The 18,019-nt window shown below is 41.5% G+C and overlaps 1 protein-coding gene across 1 annotated transcript in view; it reads right to left on the bottom strand.

Moving 5' to 3' along the window:
- The window catches only part of MORC1 (MORC family CW-type zinc finger 1), a 73,338-nt gene that overhangs the window by 36,976 nt on the left and 18,343 nt on the right, over nucleotides 1–18,019 (bottom strand). The window contains exons 7-11 of the mRNA XM_075063393.1: nucleotides 14,203–14,362; nucleotides 13,157–13,262; nucleotides 10,129–10,254; nucleotides 2,285–2,364; nucleotides 907–980 (exon numbers count right to left, since the gene is read on the bottom strand). Of these exons, the coding sequence (XP_074919494.1) occupies nucleotides 907–980; nucleotides 2,285–2,364; nucleotides 10,129–10,254; nucleotides 13,157–13,262; nucleotides 14,203–14,362 (546 nt within the window). The remainder of the gene's footprint in view (nucleotides 1–906; nucleotides 981–2,284; nucleotides 2,365–10,128; nucleotides 10,255–13,156; nucleotides 13,263–14,202; nucleotides 14,363–18,019) is intronic.

Consider the following 18,019-nt stretch of genomic DNA (forward strand, 5'->3'; position numbering starts at 1 on the left):
CCATACACCTGAGGCCACAGAATGAAACTTCAATGATTCTGGTCTGTTTCACTTTGCACCCAAACACCTGTGGCATGGAGTGTAAGTTAGAGCAGTCAATGATCTCCAACGGCAGAGTAAGACACAGGAGAAAATCTATTGGTGGTTCTGACCAGTCAAAACAGAACGAACACTGATTTCAGTGACACTCTATAAGAGAAAGAAACAATCATTACAATATTTTTGAACGGAGAGCAGAAGTTACGCTGCAGGTGATGGATCCTTAAAATAGATTTTGAGAATTAATCACTACACTTGCTTCTCCTTCCATCTACCACAATTTCACATGTTTTGCAAATGGCATATGCCCTTCTACTGAGAGCAAGCCTTGTCTTCAGCATTTCGCAGGCAAATCATGAAAAATTCAAATCGACATGCATGCATGGGGACAGAAGGTTGGCGGACCAATGAAGGGGTGGAGCAATATTATTACAGTTTTATGAATACAATATCTCCATACATAAGCACTGTCATTATCACATTTAAAGGCAACTGGGGGAGGGAGCATCTTAAAATATTTTCTTGGAAATGTAAATGAATCCAAGACCAGTACGAATAGGCACTTAATCTTTGTAAAACTTCTCAATAAGAGTACACATGTAGTTGACAGAAAAGTAGTTCTGGTTATCCTCCCTGGTGTTTAACATTACTTGTAAGCTACATTTAAAAAACCTGTCATTACAACTGTTCCTACCTTTTTTCTTTTTAGAAAAATTATATTAACAAGAAATTAGGTACCTTTCCAAAAAAGCTACTACTGTTCATTCTCCACACTGACACCTGTGTCCAGTAAACATGGGTTGCTGCAGAGCTATAACAAGCAATATTTCTGAATATGCTTAAGAAATATTATCATTGCTACAGTACCTCATTGACCTCATGCAGAAGAGATTCTTCTAAATGCTTTAATTGGCACTTAGCTTCTTCTACAGCTTGTTCAGCTAGAAAACATAAGCAAAGCAATTACTTAAAGTACAGCTTAGAGACATCATAAAATACCAGCTCTACAGAAAAAGAGAACATTTATTGGGTAAACACCATGACAACCTGGAACTGTTAAATGTTTTAAATCTCAGATTATGCATTTGTGAGGTGCTGAGCATCCTCTGTCTCATTGAAATCTGTGGGAATAAAGGGCACTTACTGAATGACTGAGACTGCACCATGTGAGCACCTCCTGAGGTACTAACATACTTAGTCACTAATTTAGATTTACAGACGATTCACAGATTCCAAGGCCAGAAAGGACCATTCTGATCATCAACGCTGACCTCCTGAAGAAAACAGACCAGAGAACCTCACCAAAATAATTTCTACAGTTTATCTTCTAGAAAAAACATCCCATCTTGATTTAAAAATTCTCAGCAATGGAGAATCCTTTGCTCCAATGGTTAATTACATTCACTGATTAAAAGTTATGCCTTATTTCTGATATGAATTTGTCTAGTTTGAACTTCCAGCTGCCAGATTGTGTTATACCTTTCTCTGCTAGATTGAAGAGCCCATTATTAAATATTTGCTCCTCTTTTAGGTACTTGTAGACTGTAATCCATTCACTTTTTAACCTTCTCTTTGTTAGCTAAAAGAGATTGAGCTCCTGAGTTTATCACTATAAAGCATAATATCTAATCCTTTAATCATTCTCATGGCTCCACTCTGAACACTCTCCAATTTATCAACATCCTTTTTGAATTGTGGACATCAGAACTGGACACAGTGTTCCAACAGCAGTGGCACCAGTGCCAAACACAGAGGTAAAATAACCTCTGTACTCCTCTTTGAGATTCCCCTCTTTATGAGTCCAAGGATTGCATTAACACTTCTGGCCATAGCGTCGCACTGGGAGCTCATGTTCAGCTGATTATTCATCATGACTCCTACAATCTTTTTCAGAGTCACAGCTTCCCATGATAGAGTCCCCCCACCATGTCAGTATGACCTGGGATTTAGGAGGAAGATCACTACTTTTCTTTAGATTCCTTGCTTTCTTGAATTACAGCTCCCCATCCTACCTCGCAAGGCAATTTGTGACTGCTTTTTTCTGTATTTTATATTTTAACTGCAACAGAGTAATTATGGGAGTTTACCTAATATTTCTAAGTAAATCAAAATATGAAGTGCTACAAAAAGGTTATTGATTTCTATTCACAAAAGAGTTTTACTACTAGCATAATTAAACCACAATTTTGAAATAAAAAGCCAAATTATAGTACAATAAAAATGGCCAATTCAGAATATTGCATACCAATCTTCATATCCACTTCTGCCTTCTTTATTTCTTTCATTGCAGTGCCTTTAAACGATGACGTGATGTATGGGTACATTCTGTTAAGACAGAATGGCAAAATCATTACAAACAGCATTTTCAACACACATCAGAGCAATCACAGGAGCAAACAAATGTTATGCAGTACATGTTACAATGCACATTACCTTTGGATTAATTTACCTTCTCAGTGGCCAATGACAACAAGGTCTGCCACAAAACTGCTACTCTGTATATGCGAATAAGTGCTAAACAAGTTGTAGATAGACTACCTCCCAGAAGCAATTTAGAACCTCTAACTTCATCTCACCTCTGTAATATTATTTTCAAAACAAAGACTGACTGATGCACTTCTGAAATCCATGGCACTAAAGCAGGGGTGGACAAACTTTTTGGCCTGAGGGCTAAATCGGGTTTCCAAAATTGTATGGAGGGCCAGTTAGGGGAGGTTGTGCCTCCCCAAACAGCCAGGCGTGGCCTGCACCCCGCCCTGCTTCTCACCCCCCTGACGACTGCCCATCTAACCACCCCTCTCCCTGTCCCCTGACCACCCCCAGAAAGCCAGGCGTGGTCTGCCCCCTGCCCTGCTTCTCACCCCCCTGATGATTGCCCATCTAACCACCCCTCTCCCTGTCCCCTGATCACCCCTAGAACCCCTGCCCCTGACTGCCCCCCACCACTCTATCCAACCCCCACCCCTTCCTGACTGCCCTCCTGGAACCACTACCCCCATTCAACCCCCATTCCCCGTCCTCTGACTGCCTTGACCCCTATGCACATCACCCCAAACTCCTCTGCCCTCTATCCAACCACCCCTCTCCCTGCCCTCTTACTGCGCTGCCTGGAGCACCAGTGGCTGGCAACACTACAGCCGCACTGCCCAGAGCAGCAGGACAAGCAGTCATGCCACCGTGCAGCATACAGCACCAGGTCAGGCCCAGGCTCTGCTGGTGCGCCGCCTCAGGAGCTGACAGCCCCGCCACCCAGAGCATTGTGCCGGCGGCGGGGCGAGCTGAGGCTGCGGGGAAGGGGTAACAGTAGGGGAGCGGTCAGGGGCGAGCCTCCCAGGCCAGGAGCTCACGGGCTGGGCAGGAGGGTCCTGTGGGTCGGATGTGGCCTGTGGGTCACACTTTTACTGACTAAAGGAAAAATTTCACATCTGCATCCAGAATATCTATGATGTCTTTATGTGACTGTAGGGGGTGTGTCTACACTGCAGTTAGACACCTGGAGCTGGCCTGTGCCAGCTGACTTGGGCTCGCAGGGTTGTTTAATTGCAGTTATACTTCTGGGCTCAGGTTGGAGCCTTGGCTCTAGGACCCCATGAGGCAAAAGTTTCCCAGAGGTCAGGCTGCAGACTGAGCCTGGAAGTCTGCACTACAACTAAACAGCCCTATAGTCTGAGCTTATTGAAGGACAGCTCAGTGGTTTGAGCCTTGGCCTGCTAAACCCAGGGTTGTGAGTTCAATTCCTGAGGGGGCCATTTAGGGATCTGGGGCAAAAATCTGTCTGGGGACTGGTCCTGCTTGAGCAGGGGGTTGGACTAGATGATCGCCTGAAGTCCCTTCCAATTCTGATATTCTATGATTCATCTGGTTATTTTCACAGAATCATTAGTTAAAGACAACCTCGGGCTTGTCTACACTATGGGCACTGCAGTGGCATGGCTACTGTGCAGTGGTGCCATAGTGTAGACACTTTCTTCAGTAACGCAAAGGATTTTTCCAGTGATGTATTTTGTCTCCCGCCCCAAACAGCGATAATTAGGTCAGAAGCATTCTTCCATCGACCTAACTGTGTCTACACTGAGGGAGAAGAGTAGGTCAGTATAGCTAGAATATGGATTGTCACATCCTGCGTCCCCCTAGCTAGTCAATCTAAATTTTAAGTGCACACCAGGCCTTCGTAATGAGACTAATTCACTTTTCTGATGTTGGCTGAGCATATCCCAGCATGTTAAATCACTTTTAATATCTAAGAACCCTTTTCCATTTCAGTTTTATCTGGAAAAAAATAAACAGAGAGGTTACATGGCTGAGGGTGTGGAGGGAAAGTGGAAGTTTCCATAAGCTCACTGAAGTCAAGAAGACAAATATATGAGCCAACAATTAACTGTAAGAAGAGCCTGTGTCCTCGTCTAACCTGGCTTTCCCTCAAGAGTTCTGTGGATCAAGTGAAAGCAAGGGATCAGATGTGCAAACTGTTAACCCATGACATAAAAATGCATGCGTCCCACTAGCTACAGGATTCATTATTGTACTGCAGAACACAGGCAATTCCATCCATGAAAGCCCTAAGAATCAGGGAATTTAAAACATATGGAGTTTGGGTGGGTTTTAATAATGACTGGCAGGAAGCAGAAATTACCAGGCAGAAATGCATTAGGGGAAAATGAACTATATAGTCCCATACAAAGCACCCTTTGGTGAGAAAATTACTGAAGGCACTTCTCACTGGCAGAGAACGAAAATCCTTATACAGAAAATTCCAGGATGAAATGTGGCCAGTTATTCCCCACACAAGTTTGTGAGGCCACAGAGCTGGCCTGATCAAAACCCTGTCTTCCCAGATTGTTGGGTGATAGATGAAATGCCATAGAAAGAAATGAGTCATGCTGGAGAGCACAAGAAGCTGTCAGAATGTAGTTCTGAGTTAGAGTGGAGCAACAGTTCCTCCCAAGGAACCTCATCAGAATGGAAAGTCAGACATTGGGTGTCCACATTTGGGGAAAGCCGACTGGCAAGGAGGCGGCCTGAAAAGAAGTAATGTCTACCTCAGGAGAGGTGTGAGCCCAGGCTTCTGGATCACTTATATTCTGTTCTCTCCCGCCCATAGCACTTCTGTAGCACTTAATTTTTGTTCTCTCTAAGTTTAGCACTAAGTATAAAGCAACAAGGAATTAGCAGCTGAGGACTGAGGCATGGCCTCCGTTGCTTTCAGACTGGATTAAGGCTCCATTTGCACCACTTCAAGTTGGTCAATGTGATTAATATGCTTGCTCCCTCTTCATCTCCACTACTGAGAAAGGACATAGGACCAATATATGGACTACAGAGCCAGCATTTTCTGGAATTACCCAAGCAGCTTTCCTTGACTTCTACTTAAAGCCAGTCATAAACTGAGGAAGCAGAAATTATTTTGGGAAGGGGATAAACTGCAAAATTAGTCTCTGCCACCAGCTTCCCCTTTATCCCCTTTATCCAACTTTGCGGGATAAATATCATGTCTGGAATATTGATAGAGGGGGTACAGCTGGTTCAGAAAGACAAGTGGGGATCAGTGGAAGGTGTTACATTATACATCAAGAATATACACAATTGTTTTGAGGTCCAGAGGGAGTGAAAGGCAAACCAGTCGAAAGTGTCTAGATAAAGATAAAAAGGGGAAAATTACTAGTGACATCATGGTAGGGAGTCAACTATAGACCATCAAGTTTCCAATTCCGGACTGCACACTTTAGGAAAGATGTGGCCAAACTGGAGCCTAAAAGAATCCAATACAAGTGAAAATGTTTAAAAAACCTGACCTACAGGTTAAAGGTTAAAAAACTGGACATGTTTAGTCTTGAGGAAAAAATGGATCAAAGACATGATAATGGTCTTTAAATATGTTAAGTGCTGCTCTAAAGAGAATGGTGATCCATTGTTCTCCATGTCTGCTTAAGGTAGGACCAGAAGTAATGAGCTTAATCTGTACCAAGGGAGGTTTCGGTTAGATATTTGAAAAAAATAAAAAAAAAAAAAAGAAAGAAAGAAAACTTTCAAATATAAGGATAGTTAAGCTCTGGAATAGACTTCCAAGGAAAATTGCAGAATCCCCATTATTGGTGATTTTTTAATAACAGATGAGATAAACTTCAGTCGGGGATGGTCTAGGTTTCCTTGGTCCTGCCACAGCATAGGGGCCTAGCCTTGATGACCTCACCTTCCAGCTCCCTTCTTCTATGATTCTCTATACAACCTTATATAGTAGTCAGGGCAGGGCTGGATTAAACAATAGGCATTACATGCCTGTGCTGAGGACCTCTTCTCCTGGAATCAAGATTATACTAGAATGTATGTTTTCATTAAAAATAAAGAGTAAGTTCTTAACCTTCATGGGTGAGATGAAAAGCTTGAAAATATGATCCCAGTATAACCAATCTTGTGACATCTGCATGAGTCTGCAGATACAGACTGCAAACAATAGATTTGAGATGGATGGCATTTCATTCCTTTCAAAGGCAAGTTAGTTCACACCTCAATCTCTCTGGTGCTCCACTAAAAAAAACTCCATACAGCACTGTGTGTGGCAAGAGCAGATTTCCAGCTCTACACCAACCACCCAAGCTGTTGTACTCTGGCTGTCGAGGTAAATAGGGCAGGGTCCCTCTGTGGAGGAAAGGGAACCTTTGCTGCCACTAAGGCCGTCCTTAGGATTTATGGTGCCCTAGGTGGGTTCTTAAGCTCCTGCCTCTGTGTTGCTCTTAGCAACACAAACTTGTGGCCATTGGGGGGCCGGCCCGCCGCTGGCCTTGCGGGATAAAGGGGAAGCTGGTGGCAGAGACCAATTTTGTAGTTTTGCGGGAGGACTCCTTGTTGAAAGATGGATCTATAATAAGGAATCCTGAAGAACTCATTACATTCTAACATCAAGTTCTCAATTCGGAACAAATTGACAGTACAACGTAATGGCTCAAAGGATTCTCATTTCACTGTACAAGTGAGCAAGAGCAGATACAATATGTTAAAAGAAACTGACACTTTGTACTTAATATAGAACTAAAGTCTCAACACAGTCCATTAAAAATAACTGAGAACCAGGATAACAGGCTCAATATTCAAAAGTGATCAGATAAAGAGGGCCACACAAACTGAGTGAGAAAAATACATAGGAGATTAAAATAGAACAGATATTGAAAGTGACTGAAATAGTGAGTATTTCACCTAGAGCATGCACTTCTACAATTATTGGGATATTCACATCAGTTATTTTCAGAAGAAATGATATTTTTGGTGCTGCAAAATTGATTTTAACACTTAGCATGATATGAGGACTATTACTCTACTGCAAAAACATGAACACTGAATTTATCCTAAGCTTCAGTCACTAAGTGGCATATATTGAGACATGCCAGCAGGATTCTGAGCACTGTCTTGGGGAGAGGGGGAGAGGGCAAGTTATAGAACAATAGTTTGCTTACTTACTGGGGTATCTGCTGCTATAAATTATATCCAGGCCAACAGAATAGTGACCTTACAGTTATATAATCACTTTTAACTCAGAGTATTTTCCAGTTTAACCTGAAAAACTACACAAAAGGATTATTTGACACGCCACTTAACGGGCAGCCACCTCTCAGCTGTAATGTGGCAATTATGAAACACCACACAGCAACACTAGACAACAGTTTGGGTCAGAAATTGAATGATTCCACTGGGTTACATGTCAGCTTGTTTCCTACTATTCCCCTTAATACTTTGGTCTACATTCATCCCGCGCCACTCGTCTTTGCACTCCTTTGGTATCCTTCTCTAACTTACCAAATATTTTTACAAGATGCCCGCCCTTTGCGCTCTGAATCTCCCCTTTCAATTGTGCCTCATTCAAATCCTTCCATTTGTTGCTTTCCCATGAAACTCTGTGATCCACCAACATATGCAGTATCTAACCCAGTTTAATTTTTTTACAAACACATCCCCAGCTCTTTGGAGAGGTAATTAATTTGATTGTATTGTGTGACTGAACCGTTTCTACCTTTGATTTGCGCTCTCTACAGTGCAGGCTCTGTCTCTCCTCTATTATTAATCTATTAAGCACAGAATAAAGTTCACAATTAGAATGAGCTGTATTCAGTATTTGGAAAAGAGCTAGTGGCTTTGGAACCGAGAACTATTATCGTAAATCCAAGTCCCTTAACAAGGTTAAGAAAGGTCAGCTGCTCCAGGAAAGCCCTAGAGCAGGCCCAACAGGGTGATAAAACAGAGACGGGTAAAGCTAGAGTGATCTTCGACTGAGGAAAAGCTAGGGCATTAAAGAATCTTTAAGTAAGCTATGGTCAGTGAAGAAAAGCCACGAGTTTATGATCTGTAGTTTGAGAAGTATAAATTGTAGAAGCTAGAGTCACTGATTTGACATTTTCCTTTTGGTCAGTGGTCAGAACATTATTTAAATTATGCAGTAGATATGTGGTGCTTTCGAGTCTGATTGCTATATAGAGTTATATGTACATATTTACATAGCATGATATACAATATGTCTATAAATGATACTCAGATTTGAAAACAGATGTAACTTTCATAATATCCAGTTGTGGTGATGCCAGATAGAATACATGACAACTCCCCCTGAAGTGATCCTAGGATGCTTGACAACAACATGTACAGTGGGATTTTCAAAATTTAGTCCATGTTGGCCAAACTCTGTTCTCTTTTAAGAAAATCTCATATTTCAATAGGAACAAATTTAGACCAACATTGAGCACTTCTCTAAACATTCAATTGGGCACCAAGTAATAACCTACATATTTTAGTTCCAAGTTCTAAAATATGCCTCTTATCTGTCTTCCTGGTCACAACATTTGCCTCTTAGTTTACATTCGGTGAAACTATTTGATTGTGCTTTCAGCCATAAATTTTTCTTGTCCCAGCCCATGGTAATCACAGGATGAAAACTAAGGGCATCGGTAGGGTCCTGCACTCTATGGGGCTGTGATTTCTAAAGCACAATAACATTTTACACACTAATTGGTCCATGGAGACCCAGCTGGTGAACACTAAAGGCTCCTCAAGATGTAGGGTATCAAAAAGTACTACTTTAAAGATCACCACCAGGGTTCCCATGGATCAATTAATGTGCAACACCTTAGTGCACTTTAGAAATCTCACTGTGCGACACTAGAAAACCCCAAGATTTGTGTATACTAATCTTTCTACTGTTTGGAAACCCTACGCATGTGGTTTGAAAAATCTCATGTTAGATATTAAAATACAAGCCTATTTTAACAGGATGGCAGTGTCTAAGCCCCCAACTACACTGTTATGCTTCTGCTAGTTTTTTGTATTAGCATCACTGTTGCAGACTACACACCAGCTAACCAACCACATAGCTATACCCACAATGAAAGCCGTTTTTAACTTCCATAAAGATGTTAAAAATTTTGCTACTAGGTAACCGATCACTTTGGTTTGTACACTCAGTAAGAGCATTGCCACTGACTTCAGAAGGAGTTGGGCCCCTAACTATAGTGGGAATATGATAGGGTGACCACATGTCCCAATAAAATTGGGACCATCCCAATATTTAGGCATTTGTCCCACGTCCCGCTGGCAACACTCGGCTTTTCTTTTTGCTCCGCTAGCGGCTCCCCCCCATGTGTCCCAATATTTTCCTCCTCTCATCTGGTCACCCTAGAATATGATCAGTGCACTAACTGGGCTCAGTTAGATTTACTATAGAAGCAACCCCATATAAAACTATCATACAGAATTAGAGGGTCATTACAAATAAACCGCATAAGTGACCTATAATCTTATATTGCATCTTTCGAACAAGAACAGAAGAACTTTGATGCACCGAAGTGAAAACAAAAATCTGTTTTTAGTTGATAATCTTATGTAGCATGTTCTTTGCCCTGGGTCGAGGTAATTGCCAAGCATTTGTCACAGATAATTACACTTTAGCAGACCTGCCTGCCAATGTGATCTGAACTTTGTTTAAATTATAAGTCACATTCCCATCAAAATCAATTTTCCACCATGACAAAAAGGCTATTTAGGCTTTCAAGTGCACTGGTTTGAAAATTAAAGTATTTAAGAGTGTAATAGCAATGGAAGCTTACTCACCTGGGTCTGTAAAAGCAGTAAGGCAAGTGCTTAGTTTCTACTTTCTCAGCTTGAATGAATATCCTCATATGTGGGTCAAAATACAATATAGCTGTATAGGCTCTGAGTGACCATCGTTCTGGAAGGCTGAAATATTCAGTATGTAAGCAAGACCACAAAGCGTGAACTCTACTACATGGAAAAATTAGATGCATAATAGCCTAATACAACATGCCCACCCCAGACTCATTAAACTAAAATGTGCTGGATCCCCACAGTGCTCTCTGTAGGTATTAAAAGATTTTTGAAGGTTTTCTCCAGAGTAAGTTTGTCAGAACCTTGCAAATAAACTCCGATTTGTGCACTGGGTTTCAGCTGATGGCACTAACAACTATGGTACAGTTCTTGATTTGGCTAGAAACTAGTTTTATACTGGGATGCTGTTGACATATAGTATGAAAATCTCACTAACAGTGAGATTTAATGCCGCACAGCTTCAGGCTTAAGACATTACCGTGCAAGAAGCTAAACTTACTCAAACCTGGGAATCTAGCTTTCCCACTGTATTAGGATACAAATATCTATGGTGCTTTGCAGACAAGGAAGAGATATGGAAATGTGAGACGAGTTCAGTCTGATGAGCTGGGCTCCATAGCAGAGAGCCCTGCTGGGTAACTCTGCTCTTCCAGCCCCATCTTGCCTCTTTAGCTCTCCTTCCTTTCCTGGTTTCCTGGCTGAAGACTCTGGAGAACTCTCACACTAGTGGGCTCTCTAGGCCCCCAGCCTCCTGAAACTGTAGAATGAACAAGAGACTTTCCAGCCAATATCTTTGGGCTCTATACTCAGTAATGCAGGCAGTGGGAGGAGGCCAGTCAGAAGACAAGCTCCCTGTCTTACCAAAGGGGAGGGGAAGTTGCAGAATCTGAGTGCATGCGGAGTGGGGAAGAAATCATTGGTGAAGCAGCCCAAGGACTAGGGAAGGATGACTTGTTCTGGTGATTTCTCTAGTACAGCAAAACATATTGTTTGTTTAAAATACTAATGTGATTGAGGCAATGCCATATTTCAGCCAAAAGAAGATGTTATAAGAAAGCATGCCCTGCACAGACCCAACAACCTCCACCCCTCAACAGTGACAAGTACTGCTGACATTTTTAATCATCTGTCCCCACTTACAGAAAGTTCCACTCCAGGCCAGAGAGCCTGCTGATTCATTAGCCCTGCACTTTGTGCTCTCTGCTGCTTGCAGCCAAGTTCTGTCTGCTTCCTTCACACAGCATTAGGGATTGTCCCCATAGGATGCTTGAGCAAACATGCTTAGGCAGCCATCATTTATCTATTATGTTACTGGTACAGAACTAAGGGTTATTCACAGTAGTACTATGAAAGTGCTCAGATAATGGCACCAACTCAAACATTTTCCTTGAGATTCTTTTTTTCACAACCTCTATTCCTAACCTCTTTAGTTTTCCACATATTTCATTTCCCTCCAGATCCCTTTTCTCTCTTCCTCAGCCCATTATTTCTCCCTCTCTTCTAATTTTTTTGTTATTGTCCCTTCTCTTTACTGTCCCATCTGAAAAATACATATTACATTAAATTGCTCATTTTAATTTAAATGTGCACTCACTTAGGCCTGGTCTACACTTTGATTTTAGGTCAAATTTAGCAGTGTTACCTGGATTTAACCCTGCACCCGTCCACACAACAAAGCCCTTTTTTTCAACTTAAAGGGCTCTTAAAATCAATTTCTTTACTCCACCTCCGATGAGGGGATTAGCGCTGAAATTGGCCTTGCCGGGTCAAATTTGGGGAAGCGTGGATGCAATTCGATGGTATTGGCCTCCGGGAGCTATCCTAGAGTGTTCCACTGTGACCACTCTGGACAGCACTCTCAACTCACTGGCCAGGTAGACAGGAAAAGTCCTGCAAACTTTTGAATTTCATTTTCTGTTTGGCCAGCATTGCGAGCTGATCAGCACAAGTGACCATGGAGTCCCAGAATTGCAAAAGAGCTCCAGCATGGACCAGATAGGAGGTACGGGATCTGATTGCTGCATGGGGAGACGAATCTGTGCTAGCTGAACTCCAGTAAGCGAAATGCCAAAACATTTGAAAAAGTCTCCAAGGGCATGAAGGACAGAGGCTCCATGCTTGCCGTGGTATGGCATCTGCACAGATAGCCCAGGAAAAAAGGCGTGAAACGATTGTCTGCCATTGCTTTCACGAAGGGAGGGAGAGTTCAATTGGGAATTCAATGGGAGTTGGGCTTTTAACTTGCTTAGGCTTCTTTACAACAGAATCCCATTACTATGAAGTTTTTACTCTGGTATTTTCTAAGAATCTCTTTGCAGGGGTTGCCGTAGGCCAGGTGCAAAGTGAAGGGGGAAGTGGAAGGGAAGGAAGAGAAGAACCAGAAAGTTTTATCATCCCTTTCTTAAAATGACAATAGATGTGAAGAGAAGCGGAGACCTGTTGGCTTAGTGAGTCCCCTACAGAAATAAACTGTGGCCACCTCCCTGAGGGCCCAATACCCAGAATGCTTTGAAAAGATGATATACTAAATCAAGTGTCATCTAAATCCAACTGGTACATTATGCCTCTCATTTAAAGAACTGCACTCACTTTCTTACTTGCTCCTAATATTGGCTGGCAATTCCTCAACATTGATCACAATGGGGCATCTGAGGTATCAGAGCATACAATCCATTTGTTACAAACAGCACAGGGAGCAGTGAATGTTTATATGTTGTACAATTTCTCATCTTCATGGTTTACCCAGTTTTATTAGTGAGTGAAAAAGGTCATTTGCACAACTGGGCAACCATGCCATATTTGCCTTTTGATCCTATGTTACCCTGCTACCCCCCAGTCAAAGAAAGGCATTTCTGCATTACTTTTGAATGACAACATATCCATGCTGTTTTTCAGTTCCTAATCAATTGACAGTTCCCCAGTAAAATACTTCTACTGGTGTATGTAATCATGTACTATTGATTACAGATATTCATCCAAATCTTTGCTCCAGTAACGTAATTATGCCACTCACTTATCAAGAAGACCAGCAATCTGAATATCCACACTGTCAGTTCTAATATCTAGCTCTGGCTCTCCACTGAGCATAAGCTTTACATTGTAAACAACAATGAAAGTGCCTGGAGAGAGAAAATATACATCTTTTAAAGGCAACTATTTGAATATTTTAAAAAGATCCTTTTCAGGCGCTTCTGCACTTTTTAATCTTGTCAGTCTAGCCTGTCTAATTAATATATACAGTATTAGAATAAGAGCTGCAATTTTTGTGGCCTGTTTAAAACAAAAACCATGGAAATATGTATGTACAACTTATTGTATCGTGTCTGATACAAACTGAGTTTATGGACACTGAGAGCTTGTCTAGATACAGTTAGTGCACAGCAAGTTGGGATATAAAAGTTTCGAACAGCAGAAGGTCAAAGCGCATTAGGGAATTTTAAGGCATACTAGCAGGCTCCACATTGCCAGTTAATGCACCATAGACTTACACCCCAGCTGCACACTAACTCTGTATCTAGACAAGGCCTAAGATTCATACAGCCAGAGTGATATAAGAGAGAGGGAGAATTCAGAGATAAGACTGAAGGAGAAAACAGACATTTTCTTAGGAACTATGAAAAGAGATGTAGAGTGAGAGAGAGGCTCTTCCAGATGGAAGGTGATGCAGAGGACAAGGCTCTTGCATTAAGCATTACACTGCATGAAAAGAGAGAAGAGGCCAGTCAAATAAGAACAACTACTGGAGAGGAAATCTAAGTAGTCTGGACCAAAGTGCATGGAGAATTTCAGAATTCTTTCTAGATTTCCCCCCCAATAAACGTTTCCATTTTGACATTCAAGTAGAACATTTTATTCTCTTTATAATAGAAACCAGGGTGTAAGGTTAATACCCCAATCCTTTTATTTTCTTCTTATTAAGAAGGTTTGACTAATTTAGAATTTCAGTAATTGACCTTCTCCCTAAGAGTTAAAAGCTCATTGCTTCTCTAATGATATATCAGTATTTCTGTATTTTAAATAATTGTTTACATGAAAATTGCATTGTTTGGCAAAGCTTACCACTTCTCCCATAGATCGTGTCAAATTGCTGCAGCAATTCAGTTTCACTCGTGAAAGGGGAGTATTTAAAGATGATAGACATCTGTACAGTGAATTTCTCAAGATCATCTATGACAGGTTTTCTAGTACTTGACGACCATGAGGCTATTGGGACTATCATCTGCAAAAAACGTTATGAAAAATATATTTTAGGGACAATTACATATTAAACAATTAAAGACTAAGGTGAAATTTTTGATTGTTGCTGTCCTTTTATTTTTAATTATTTTGTGGAAAAATTATAATGCTAAAATTATTTTTAAGATAAACAGGTTTACACAGCTAAGATACAGAAAGCTACTAAATTAAATCAATCCTTGCTACAAAAAACCAAAACCACAGAGCAAATCTGATAAAAATTAGGTTTGATTCTTTATTTCCCGACCTGGGATTTACACAATCCCATAATGTATCACAAGTCAACAATTTCTACAGAATAAACTCTCAGGCCCTGGCAATAAGGATTATTTTAGAGGCAAACATCAATGTCTAGCTATGGAAACCAGTCTTGGAACCTAGACGGGAAGGACAGTACAGCTGTTTTAAAGTACTAGCCTGGGATTCTGGAAAACTGGGTTCAATTCTCTTCTGCACCACAGATTTCATGCATGACCTTGGGCAATAAACAAAGTCTCTGTGCATCAGATGCAGCTAATATAATACCCTACCTCACAGGGATCTAGAACACATGTAACAATGAAGTTGCTTTACAAGGCTAAAAAAGCATGGACTAAACAAACAGTCATTGGAAAATCCAATTATTTTCCTTTAGTCAAGAAGAGCCCATTTCTATTACGAGAAACTATACTGTACTTGAAGTACAAAGATCAGCATACACCACAATCTCAAACATTCACACATCTTTTACCTCACATTTTGTTTAGCAGCTAGTTGCTTTTACAAATACTAATAAGGCAACATTACACATATAGAGCCACCTATCACGGCTATCCATGGTCATATTTACAATAGCTCTTCATCTTCATATACAGTACAGAGTGTGTGTCAATATAGGGTGGGACGGTTGAGGGTTTACATGACAGTTGTGCCAGATTCACGGGGATATCAGAATGTCTCCTTTTGCAGATTTCTGAACTTCAAACATTTCCAATGGAATGTTTCATTTTAAACACAAAGGGAACTATTCTCAGCTAGCTAGGGACATAAAAATTCCCTCTGGTGCAAGAGAGCAGAGCTCTAAGAAAGTATAAACCTGTTTTTTCCCCTTTTCCTCTCCTCGCAAAAGAAAAGGAGAGAGAGGGGCCCATTTATTACTTCCCCATTCTCATAAGCTCCAGGGTTAAGCCCAACTTAAGGGCAAGAAGGGTAATTTGTCAGTGTATCCCACTGACAAACTTCAGGCAAGTGTTTCTCTCATGGGATGGTGGTGGTTTCACTGTACCGGTTGAAAACACTGTTTTGCCCACAAGAGTAGTGTTTTGCTGGTATAGTATATCCAGGGCCGGCCCACAACATTTTGGCATCTGAGGCAGGGAGCTCAAATGATGCCCCCATGCCCCTTCCCTTACTTGGGCCAAAACTTTGAAAGGTCTCAATTCTGCCTTCTTCCTGTTCTACTCCTCTCATGGTATTGCTCTGCTACCTACCCTAATAAAGGAGAACAAATAACTTAAAATGCCTTGTTCAAAAATTTTAAACAAACACTTAACTTTCAAATGCCTGAACAGCAAATGTAACTTTACTTATCTGCATAGCAAACACTGGCATTTTTATCTGTTTGAATAATCAAAGTGGTGCTTTCCATGCCTTCTTGGTTGCAAAGATTTGAACTGCTTCCTGAAGGTCCACACTCTGGGTCAGCTAATGCTCTACTGGGATGGTTGCAGGGCTGACCAGTCTCTCCTGTGTCATTGTGGCACATAGATGTGTTTTTATTAACTTCAGCTTGGAGAAGCCGCGTTCTCCACTGGCAACTGTTACAGGAAGTGTTAGAAGTATGCATAGAGCAACAAAAGCATTTGGAAAGAGGGTGGTCATCTTATTCGAGCACATATATTCCAGAACAGCCTTTGGGGTTGATCCTGCTGAAATGTATCTTGAAAGGACTTTCAGTTCATCACCTAAATCATTCACATCAATATCGCAGGTCATCATGTGTCAACATTGTCTTCAGTGCCCTGCATTGTTGGTGAAGGTCTTCAAGTATAGTGAGGAGTTTTGGAATATCATAGAACATCTCAAAATATACTACCGTGTTCCTTGAGCTGCATGAAACTTCAACTGACCGTATTGCACAATCTAGCACCTGGTTAAAGAATTCAGCTTTGAGTTGTTGTTTGGGGTCTCTCATAGGATTATCCCATGCCTCATAATCAAAAAGTCTTCTTCTTCGGTGACTCTTGTATTCTTGAATGGGTGGGAACATAGCTTCAGTGTGAAGTTCCTCTGCCAACTTGTGCGCACTCTTCAGAACATTATGAAATCTCTCATCTAACCGATAAGACTGTAGGTATGACTTTGCTTTGTCTAGTTGTTCCATAGCTCCAGATATATCAAGGTCAACACCTTGAAGTCTCTTGCTTACAACATTTATTTCAGTATGTCATGGCACAACACTAAGCCACACAGAAATCTGAAGTTATGTGTGTTTCTGGTGATTCCGTTTCCCTCTGCCACTGTTCTCCCACCAACAGTTCCTGTCATAGCATTATCCTCCATAATGACAACTATGGCATCATTTTCTTCCCAATTTGGTGTTTGATAGGCTTTATTGCCTCTACTCAACTTTCCCATTGTGTGGTACTCAGTGGTTTCAGTGTCAGAGAGGATGTTCCCAGATGTTGCCATCAAAATTTGCCATTGATGAGTTGATGCAGAGAAAAATCCACAGATGCTTTGAATTTCATTAAAAAATTCAGCAGCCTCACTAGAAGCTGATGCTGCATCACTGACCACCAAGTTCAATGAATGAGAACTGCACGGGACAAAAAAAGCTTGAGGGTTTAACTCTCGGATCCATGGCTGCATTCCTCCGTTCTCTCCTCTCGTGTTGGCACCATTATCGTAGCCCTGGCCCTTCAAGTCAACTATCGCAATTCACGTACCTTCCAGCTTTTTAAGAAGCACGTTTGTCATACCAGCTCCTGTAGTATCATCAAAGTCAATGAATTGCAGAAAATGCTCTCTGACAGTCACCATTGAAGGGACATTTTCACTAGGTTCTGTTGCTACAAAACGCACCATTAAAGTCATTTGTTCCTGTAGTGGTGCCTTTTCCCAGCCCCTCCACAAACTCAGTCAGAAACAGCTCCAAAGTACATGCTCCAGTGCTCTTTTATTGTTCATGCCTATCCCCACCACCTACTATTTATATATCTTTCAGACCAACACCCTGAGAGACTGCTAACTTCTCCTGCCAGCAGGGATCTAGAGCTCCTTGCTCCTCCCTTTCCTGTCTCTCCCCTCTGCTTCCTCCCAGACAGCTTTATATAGCAGGCTGGCCACTTTGGCCCGCAGGTGCATCCCCTGAGGTGATTAGGGCCAGTCCTAACTAATCCCCCTTTTAAGGAGAGCTGGGCTAACAGAGGCCTGGCTTGAATCTCCTAGCCAGCACCCTGTTACAGTTCCATATGGCTGATGTCAGGTGTACAGTCCAGAATAATTGAGTCTTATCTTGTTGACTTCAGATCTGCCACAATCTTCTGTTTAACTTTTGTTGCCAGTAACTGTATGATCTCATTTTGAATTGTTTTTCCAAGGTAGTGGTATGTATACATTTCTTGGGTGGTGACTCTTCTTAGATGTTCCTGGAGTATAG

Source organism: Chelonoidis abingdonii, chromosome 1, assembly GCF_003597395.2.
Source record: "Chelonoidis abingdonii isolate Lonesome George chromosome 1, CheloAbing_2.0, whole genome shotgun sequence".
Lineage (NCBI taxonomy): Eukaryota > Metazoa > Chordata > Testudines > Testudinidae > Chelonoidis > Chelonoidis abingdonii.